Source organism: Dermacentor andersoni, chromosome 5 (assembly GCF_023375885.2).
Source record: "Dermacentor andersoni chromosome 5, qqDerAnde1_hic_scaffold, whole genome shotgun sequence".
In the NCBI taxonomy this organism is placed as follows: Eukaryota; Metazoa; Arthropoda; class Arachnida; order Ixodida; family Ixodidae; genus Dermacentor; species Dermacentor andersoni.
The window spans coordinates 107,046,978-107,057,660 of NC_092818.1; the positions used below are offsets into that span (position 1 = coordinate 107,046,978).

The following is a 10,683-nucleotide window of genomic DNA, read 5'->3' on the forward strand; positions in this document are numbered from 1 at the left end:
GCTGTAATCTTGGCAAATGAAATGGATAGATTTTCATTGAACGTTATTGAGCGAGCTTATATTACATTATTACGTTATTGAGCTCCCCTACATTGTTTGCAGGGGAACCAAACGACAGATGCATATTCTAGAACAGGGCGAATCAACATTTTATGTAATAGCAGTTTAGCGTCGCAGGGGGGTCTTAGCTAATTTGTAGCGTAAATAATCAATTTTTTTAGGGCTTTCCCATTTACAAATTCAATATGTTTAGACCATGAAAGATGTTTTGTTAGAATGACACCCGAGTATTTATATTCAGAAACCTCCTCTTATAGGTGGCTAAGCTTTGCAGAAAAGTCAGCCTATCAATATCCTAGGGGAAATACAGGCATTCGAGCACAAACCAAGGCATATATCTGCTGCAATGCAAGAGAGCAGTGGAAGGTAAAAGCTGCGAGGCTGCAGCGTAGTCCGATGGTGCCATACAAAACTGCATCAATGTATGCCGACGTAACCTTATATGTACAAACGCAGTGACCCCAGCTTCAAGATTGGGTAACATCAAGAAGGATCCTATCACCTGATCTAAAGTTCATGTCAATACAAGAACGTAGCATGATACACTCATTAGGTTGGGTCCTTTGAGGTCACGAGTTATTTATGCATGCATTGATTGCTACACACAATGAGTTGAGTAGAAAAAAAGTTAAGCCACTGACTGGGGCCTTCATGGATCTTTTGTTAGATCTTGTTTCTAGACAATGTAAGAGTGTCTGGTATCATACAAGGCACTACTGCAATAAATTTTTTTCAAAATCAGCAGAAGCCATAGTCACCAGAGGCACAAGTTATCAAGAAGAATGGTACGACTAACGAGGTGACACGGAACAAAGCCCAGCTGTGAAAACACAGGCATACCTCAAGTGCATTATCGCACCACTGTAAGGAATCATCAATAAACTTGACGGGGGCAGCCATGTCAGGAGGTGCTGCTAGTCGGTCACTCAAGCCTGCAGCCAAGAGCCAAGACAAGTTCACAAGCTTTTGGTCCATTATGTCAGCTAGCCATTTCACACAGTGAAGTAAAGCTCCTCCTTTGAAGATGAATACAAAGAGAGCGTGGAAATCTGTCTAATCAAAGTTAAGCGCAAATGGTGTGCATTTAATCAATGGAAAATTGAACTAAGGACAATGAACTGTTCAGTTTGCAGGAGACAATATTTGAAAATCAAATTATATAGAAATAAAATTTTCAGCACCTAACTCAAATGTGTTGAATCAGAATATTCGCCCAGTTTTCTTCAACATTTTCATAATGCAAGAGTGTTTGCACATGCTAAGTGCATACTAAAAGGCCACAGTTACTCCTGCAGCATAAATGACCTTCTGCACAAAACAAAACAAGAGGGCACTGCTGTTGCCATTAGACATCTTAGCACTGACTTCAGACGCTGCTTAGGATAAGCTAACCTAGTGCATTTGATAAATCGTGAAATCCATGACCTTTTTGTTATAAGCAATGTTTACACGATAACGATGAAGTGGCACCATAAGCATGCAAGCACATGCCCCACCCAGAACAAAGATGATGCCTCGCTGCCCGTGCGTCTGTAGCACAGGAAAAGAATAAATCAAGAAGTGCCACAGAGGGTACACAGCAAATCCACAAATAATGCATGGCTCAATCAGCCTACAGAAGAAGAGACCCCGTTGGCAGAGACAGACAGAACTGAGAAGAGGAGCAGGGAAGACGTGTTGACCAGGTCGGACGAACACGGCCGGGAAGCCAACTGCCAGAGAGACCTGGTCGAGTGCCAATGCCCGAGGGGACTTCAAGACAACACGCTACACACTCCTGTTGCCCAGCAGATGCACAAGAGCCTGCAAGAGCCTGCCTGCCATCTCTCCTTGAGCACTTCTTTGAGCGACGCACCACACCAGCTTTTTTGGACACCAGCCAAACTGTGAGTGCACTATGTTATTCAGAACACTCTGTAGGGATGCTTTGATGTAATTCTCGCTTGCCCCCATGCCCTGTGCTCTTGCATTTGCAATTTTTATGTTTTAATGTATGTTTGTGTGCCGTGTTTGTTGCCATTGCTTTCTTGCTGGCCTCAGAGGTGTCTCTGAGTGCCGCTATTAAGCCTGGTCCCCGAACCAAATGTTCGCAAGCTTTCTTTTTATTCTACATTGGAGCAAAACCCCCGTATGACCTCAAAAATATTTAACACATTCATGTTTAATATGTTGAAGTTCATCTTTACCTTGCATGTAGCCTTTAGATACAACTCAACAACAACTGTGTGCCAACAATGAGAAATGAAATGTAGAAACACATGTAAGGCTAATAATGAATTGGCCTTCATGCATAATACAGCTTTACAATAATGCAAAGCAAATCCATATGAACATTTTCCCCTTCAGGTGCTAGACAGCAGTGTAGATTTCACTTTCAGTTGCAGCTTCATGAAAATGCCTTTTGGAATGTCAAGAAGCTACACCCTAAGTTGAGTTTAATTTGTGCCCTCTCTCTGTCTTCAAAAGCATTTAGGTCTTTAATGAGGATTAAACATGTGAGTTTACAGTAAATTAGGTAAATAAAGGACACCTGCAGTGAACTAATACACACGGCCATGTAATGATAATTTTGAAATGCCTGGACTGTTTGAGTCACCCAACTTCCTTGTAAACACTTCAGGGAGGCCTGTAATAAAATGAGAACTCAATGCCCTTAGCCTAAGATGCTGCAAACATGAACAACACTCCCTTTCAGTAAGGATGTCATACCCTGATCCGTAATAATAATTAATTACCTTTTACTTCCTAAAGGCCGCCATTGACAGGCCGCCATTGGAATATGAACCTGGCAACGTTTAACGCTAGAACGTTATCTAGTGAGGCGAGTCTAGCAGTGCTATTGGAGGAATTAGAGGGCAGTAAATGGGATATAATAGGGCTCAGTGAAGTTAGGAGGCCAAAAGAAGCATATACAGTACTAAAAAGCGGGCACGTCTTGTGCTACCGGGGCTTAGCAGAGAGACGAGAACTAGGAGTCGGATTCCTGATTAATAAGAACATAGCTGGTAACATACAGGAATTCTATAGCATTAACGAGAGGGTGGCATGTCTTGTTGTGAAACTTAATAAGAGGTACAAAATGAAGGTTATACAGGTCTACGCCCCTACATCTAGTCATGATGACCAGGAAGTCGAAAGCTTCTATGAAGACGTGGAATCGGCGATGGGTAAAGTCAAAACAAAATACAGTATACTGATGGGCGATTTCAATGCCAGGGTAGGCAAGAAGCAGGCCGGAGACAAGTCAGTGGGGGAATATGGCATAGGCTCTAGGAATAGCAGAGGAGAGTTATTAGTAGAGTTTGCAGAACAGAATAATATGCGGATAATGAATACCTTTTTCCGCAAGCGGGTTAGCCGAAAGTGGACATGGAGGAGCCCGAATGGTGAGACTAGAAATGAAATCGACTTTATACTCTGCGCGAACCCTGGCATCATACAAGATGTAGACGTGCTCGGCAAGGTGCGCTGCAGTGACCATAGGATGGTAAGAACTCGAATTAGCCTTGACTTGAGGAGGGAACGGAAGAAACTGGTACATAAGAAACCAATCAATGAGTTAGCGGTAAGAGGGAAACTAGAGGAATTCCGGATCAAGCTACAGAACAGGTATTCGGCTTTAACCCAGGAAGAGGACCATAGTGTTGAAGCAATGAACGACAATCTTATGGGCATCATTAAGGAGTGCGCAATAGAAGTCGGTGGTAACGCCGTTAAACAGGAAACCAGTAAGCTATCGCAGGAGACGAAAGATCTGATCAAGAAACGCCAATGTATGAAAGCCTCTAACCCTACAGCTAGAATAGAACTGGCAGAACTTTCTAAGTTAATCAACAAGCGTAAGACAGCGGACATAAGGAACTATAATATGGATAGAATTGAACAGGCTCTCAGGAACGGAGGAAGCCTAAAAGCAGTACAGAAGAAACTAGGAATAGGCAAGAATCAGATGTGTGCGTTAAGAGACAAAGCCGGCAATATCGTTACTAATATGGATGAGATAGTTCAAGTGGCTGAAGAGTTTTATAGAGATTTATACAGTACCAGTAACACCCACGACGATAAGGTGAGAGAGAATAGTCTAGAGGAACTTGAAATCCCACAAGTAACACCGGAAGAGGTAAAGAACGCCTTGGGAGCTATGCAAAGGGGGAAGGCAGCTGGGGAGAATCAGGTAACAGCAGATTTGTTGAAGGATGGTGGGAACACTGTCCTAGAAAGGTTGGCCGCCCTATATACACAATGCCTCATGACCTCGAACGTACCGGAATCTTGGAAGAACACTAACATAATCCTAATTCATAAGAAAGGGGACGCCAAAGACTTGAAAAATTATAGACCGATCAGCTTACTGTCCGTTGCCTACAAAGTATTTACTAAGGTAATCGCAAATAGAATCAGGAATACCTTAGACTTCTGTCAACCAAAGGACCAGGCAGGATTCCGTAAAGGATACTCAACAATAGACCATATTCACACTATCAATCAGGTGATAGAGAAATGTGCGGAATATAACCAACCCTTATATATAGCCTTCATTGATTACGAAAAAGCATTTGATTCAGTCGAAACCTCAGCAGTCATGGAGGCACTACGGAATCAGGGTGTAGATGAGCCATATGTAAAGATACTGGAAGCTATCTATAGCGGTTCCACAGCCACCGTAATCCTCCACAAAGAAAGCAACAAAATCCCAATAAAGAAAGGCGTCAGACAGGGAGATACGATATCTCCAATGCTATTCACAGCGTGTTTACAGGAGGTATTCAGAGACCTGGAGTGGGAAGAATTGGGGATAAAAGTTGATGGAGAATACCTTAGCAACTTGCGATTCGCTGATGATATTGCCTTGCTTAGTAACTCAGGAGACCAATTGCAATGCATGCTCACTGACCTGGAGAGGCAAAGCAGAAGGGTGGGTCTGAAAATTAATCTACAGAAAACTAAAGTAATGTTTAACAGTCTCGGAAGAGAACAGCAGTTTACGATAGGTAGCGAGGCACTGGAAGTGGTAAGGGAATACATCTACTTAGGGCAGGTAGTGACCACGGATCCGGATCATGAGACTGAAATAACCAGAAGAATAAAAATGGGCTGGGGGGCGTTTGGCAGGCATTCTCAAGTCATGAACAGCAGGTTGCCACTATCCCTCAAGAGGAAAGTGTATAACAGCTGTGTCTTACCAGTACTCACCTACGGGGCAGAAACCTGGAGGCTTACGAAAAGGGTTCTGCTGAAATTGAGGACGACGCAACGAGCCATGGAAAGAAGAATGATAGGTGTAACGTTAAGGGATAAGAAAAGAGCAGATTGGGTGAGGGAACAAACGCGGGTAAATGACATCTTAGTTGAAATCAAGAAAAAGAAATGGGCATGGGCCGGACATGTAATGAGGAGGGAAGATAACCGATGGTCATTAAGGGTTACGGACTGGATTCCAAGGGAAGGAAAGCGTAGTAGGGGGCGGCAGAAAGTTAGGTGGGCGGATGACATTAAGACGTTTGCAGGGACAACATGGCCACAATTAGTACATGACCGGGGTAGTTGGAGAAGTATGGGAGAGGCCTTTGCCCTGCAGTGGGCGTAACTAGGCTGATGATGATGATGACTTCCTAAAGTAATATAATTGAGCACTCCAGATGAATTGTGACAATCAGAGGTCCCTCAACGTATAATGATACCTCAGTACACAAACTTTTCTGCCCTCGTCATAATGTGCCACAACAATCAAACTTCAAAACTGACTTCGTGTTCAGCAACAAAATGCTATTACTGCTGATCTCATTGTCGTGGGTCTCCCAAACCTTAATCCACTCACTCTCTGGGGGCGGCTGCTTGACAGAGGTGTTGGTGCTCACAGAAGCAGATGGTTGAGCATCATCTTTGGGTGTGCTTGACGAAGATGCTGGAGATTCAGCCCTTGACGATGCCTTGCTAAGCAGCACGGTAGGCTTTGAACTGTCTCCAGAAGCTGCATCTCCACTAGCCTGTGACTGAGTCTGGGAGGAAGAGCCCTGGGCAGATGAACGAAGCAATATTTTCTTGCTTAATCACATTTTTTTTTCTTTTTGCCTCTAGCCACTCTATAATGTTACTGGCCACTGACTATTTGAGTACTACAGTCAAACCTTCTCATAACAAAGCCACAATACCTTTGTAGTACCCTCTGTCGGTTGATTTAGAAGGCATTTGCCTCCTTGGCTACCATTGGAGGGCGCTGTATCTTCGTTATATCAAAACATTCGTTATAAGCATAACTTTGTTACATACTGATATCGGTGATAAATGTTTTAGATTTACTTCATAATAGCTAATCATTTGTTATACCGGTGTTTGTTATGCAGAAGTTCAATTGTAATCGAGTTCATCTGCTGTAGCCATTTGTGGTGACAGTAACAGGAATAGGCTAGTACACATCAACCCTCAGAGGCGGCACAATGGCACCTTCTGTAGCAGCTATGAGAGTCAGAAGGCACAATCGCATTGTTATGGATGGCACCACAGGAATCGCTGCAAGAGGTATTGAAAGGGGCAAAAATGTGTATGCAACATCCAAAGATAAATGTTGCAAAAGGGTTACACGTGGATCTGGCACTTGGCAGGCAATAAACTGCACAGACAGACAACCATACTCTTCAACAAGCAGCAGCGGTCAACGTGTAGAGAAGCGAGTTTTCATTCCATAGCAACTTTGATCACACACATGCATAAGAGGCCAAAACAAGCTGATGTAGTGATGAATGAATGCAGCCCCTTGAAGATCATCACTTATGATGTTTCATTCCCATTTGAGTAAAATCCTTGGTTTTTTTAAGATGAAGTGTCATATTCACATCATAAAGCTGAGTCTATAGGAAAGTCTTTGTGAAGAAATCTCGCACTGCCTTCAACCGGGGTTGCCAACAAGAGCAATGTTATAAATAGCATATTGCACATATTAGCATACACCCAGATAAGAGGTGTATAAATGTCACACCTGCCTTTTGCTCAATGTACATTTGACATAATGACACGCGAGTGCAGTGACTACCTCAACTGACAAGTAAAAGATATTTCTTTGTTATCCTGGTGCAGCACTTTCGTAGTAGCACAGACACACACAAAAGAATTCACAAGTCAAAAACCACTGCCTCCAAACAGTTATTGCGTATGAAATGGTGCAAGAAGAGTCAGTTTCTGCCAACTTTGCTTTAGCAATATACTGCAGAAAATAACACATTGTACAAGTCAGACCAGTGACGCAGAACAGCCAACACACTTAACTGAGAGACCTACAGAATTGTATGCACAGTGATCAAAGTATTATACTCTAGTGCAGAGAAAAAACTGCGCTATATACGTGATCTGCGCTGTTCTGCTCAAACAAATGTTATATGTGACAAATACTATTCTACAATTATCGCTATTAATCAGCAAGAACCCTGTATGTGGTCCATTATTTCGCAAGGCTAGACACTTTCAGACTTCCCCGATGCATGAAGAGCAAGACGCCAAATACAAGTGCCATAGCATATGTACATGTAAAAAAATACCTAATCCTATCGCTTACCAATTAACTATTTTACAGAAAATAGGTGAACGTCACAATTTACAATGTGAGTACCGACACAGATAAGGTGTCAAGGAACATTTGTAGGCATGGTTATTTCATACTATACTTCACCAAAGATCAAACATAAGCAAGGGCAGAGCTTGCAATTCTTGTGAGTATCAGTGCTGTCAGGCAGTCCAGCAAAAGAAACAATGCTTGTATTACATCATAGCATTATTTATACTGTTATGTGCTGTGCAAAGCAGACAGTGCAAAGGTAAGAACATAGAAAAGCCGATTGAAAGCAGAGAGTGCGTGCGTGCACCAAAGAGAGTAATAACAGTCCCACTGACAAGACTGGGATTATCTCCCACGAGATGCATTAAAAAAAAATTATGGGCTTTTACGTGCCAAAACCACTTTCTGATTGCGAGGCACGCCATAGTGGAGGTCTCCGGAAATTTCGACCACCTGGGGTTCTTTAACGTGCACCTAAATCTAAGTACACGAGTTTTCGCATTTCGCCCCCATCGAAATGCGGCCGCCGTGGCCAGGATTCGATCCCGCCACCTCGTGCTCGGCAGCCTAACACCATAGCCACTGAGCAACCACGGCGGGTGCATTTAAAACAGTAGCAAGGTACATACACACAGAGAACAACATTGTTCAACTGCTTGGCCGCTACGGTTGTTCTTTTGCCAACCTACACCGCGTTGAAGGAAGATGTTTATAGGTTATAACTTTATTTCCGGCAGTTCTAACAGACACTCGAGCGAAGTGGGCTATGCCCATTGACTGAATAAGTTAACAGGTGAATAAAGGTTATAAAAGAACTGGTGATCAAAGGTTAACAGACTTCATGAGCAAGGAACAAACTCCATTAGTGAACAGGCTCAATGGGCAGCTGTGTGCAAGTTCTGCTCACATTGTATGTTCTCTAAACATTTACTTATTATAGCACTTATAGCAACTAGAACATTTATACTCATTATGTGCTTGACTGTCCCCTGTTGTATGGCTCTTCTCTTCCACCTATATACCTATGGACAGTTATGTGGTTGGACTAAATCAATGAGTGTACCTTCATGCTAAAGCTACAACAGCTCTCAGCAATTAGAGGGACGTTAAAGCAGCCCAATAAACAAATGTAGACTGACAAAAATGTTCTTTGAAAACTCTGCTGTCATCGATTTCATGATAATAGGTTGATTATTAGAAGAGAAAATGAAGATCATAGTTTCATTTTTTGCGTTTCACGCCGGAACCCCAATGTCACTGTGACGCCACAGATTTCAGAGTATTTTTTCGTGTTTGGGCCATGCTGGCTCAGTAAAAATTCACGAAACTTGCCATATTCAGTCTTTGGCTCCTTTGGGAAACAATGTAGTTGAGTCTATCTTTACTGCTAAAGAATTAACTGGGCGCTAGCAGAAGCTGTCAAAATCAATGACGTATCTTACAGCTGGTGCAGGAACTTCAAGGTGGCGTCTTCTATGTTTTTATTTTTTTATGGTATACCAAGCACCTTCTCGCCTTAAGAGTGGTGTTTTTGGTATTGCAGAAGGGTAATTTACTTATACAGAAGAAATTCTTTTTCTCTTTAGCGTCCCTTTAGGGTGGGTGCTGCATGCTGCACATGGCTGCCTAAACAAACCTACACACAACTGTACAGCCAGTAGCACATGCATTCTAAAAACACAAATGGTAAAGGCCACTTCCCTTGCTACAAATTTCCTGGAATTCCAGCCATAGTGGAAGTAAAAGCCAGTTCCTTGTGACAACTTCTGTGATTTCAACACTGTTCGGACTTGCTGAAAGGTTTTGAAGTGACACTTTGACTCTTCGCCAGAATTTGGCATTCAGCGTCATTTCCTTGTCGAATATATACATGAATGTACATATATTTAGGTTTTACAGACCCTTAAAAAATCGCCTGTGGCTGATAGCATAACTTGAGTCCTTGGGCTGGATTATTCAAAGAGGCAGACATTACTTGCATGATAAAATGAAACATATATTCGAGTAATTAAAAAACACTAATTATATTCCTCATTAATTACTTTATGGTCCATATTGCAATTTACAGATTGTAGCCATTGAGTTGGCAAGACATACGCACTTAGAATGAATTTTCAGGATGACACCAGTTTCGAGATGTTCATTGTCAAAATGTGTGACAAATGGCATGCGCATTCCAGTTACGCTCGTACTTCAATACATAAAATAATGTTTTGTTAAAAAAGTAAGTGGAACAATGGTACATTTTTATCACTAGTTTGATGGCACACATACAGAAACCCATGCCATCCTCAATATTCATTCCAAGTGGTTATGCCTTGCAAACTTCCTTGGCTACAATTCGTAAATTTCAATATGTGCCATAAAGTCATTAATTAGGAATTGGTGATTTTTTGTCAATTAGCTGATGATGTGTTTCGATTTCATGTGCAACGTATGTCTGCCTCTTTGAATAATCCATTTCAAGGACTAGAATTATGCCATCTGTCAGAGGTGATCTTTAAGATTTCCATAAAACTTAATAATGATCAAATCATATAAGCAACTTTGGCACTGGAGCAGTGTTGGATTGGCCCTTCTTGGCCAATCCTTCACAAGTGAGTGCCCTGACACTCGTGAACATGAAAAGGAATCGGCATCAAAAAAGGCATAGCTACAAGAAAGCGACCCCCGGTTTTGTGTGTGTGTTGTAGGCGAATAAAGCTTGTTCTGCCTTCTCCTCCTCCTCAGAATGGATGTGCCACTGTGACACATGGTGTAGGAGGCATTAACCGTATTTGTATATGACTCTTGTTTATCTGTGCATATTCCTCTCGACATTCTTCACTCGACAAGCATCACAGATTGCCTCTGTCCTCATGACACAGACAGCTAACAACTACGAGGCTGCACTCGCATGCTACTGCTGCTACCTCGATAACGTAACAAGCTCAACATTATTTAGATCCCAATATTGCATTGGATCTGCGTGGCACAGCGATGACCAGGCACAAAGTAGCTTGCAATGCATGGGGTTCGTGGTCATGTTTCAGCAAGAGTTCATGCTTACGAGAAGAAAGATTGGCGATTGCCAC

At 42.4% G+C, this 10,683-nt stretch overlaps 1 protein-coding gene across 2 annotated transcripts in view; it reads right to left on the minus strand.

The window, feature by feature from the left end:
• Window positions 1–10,683, minus strand: part of LOC126531009 (nonsense-mediated mRNA decay factor SMG9) — a 50,544-nt gene that overhangs the window by 37,928 nt on the left and 1,933 nt on the right. For both annotated transcript variants that reach the window (XM_050178368.3, XM_055070906.1), the window contains exons 3-4: window positions 5,879–6,074; window positions 901–992 (exon numbers count right to left, since the gene is read on the minus strand). In XM_050178368.3, the coding sequence (XP_050034325.1) occupies window positions 901–992; window positions 5,879–6,074 (288 nt within the window). The remainder of the gene's footprint in view (window positions 1–900; window positions 993–5,878; window positions 6,075–10,683) is intronic.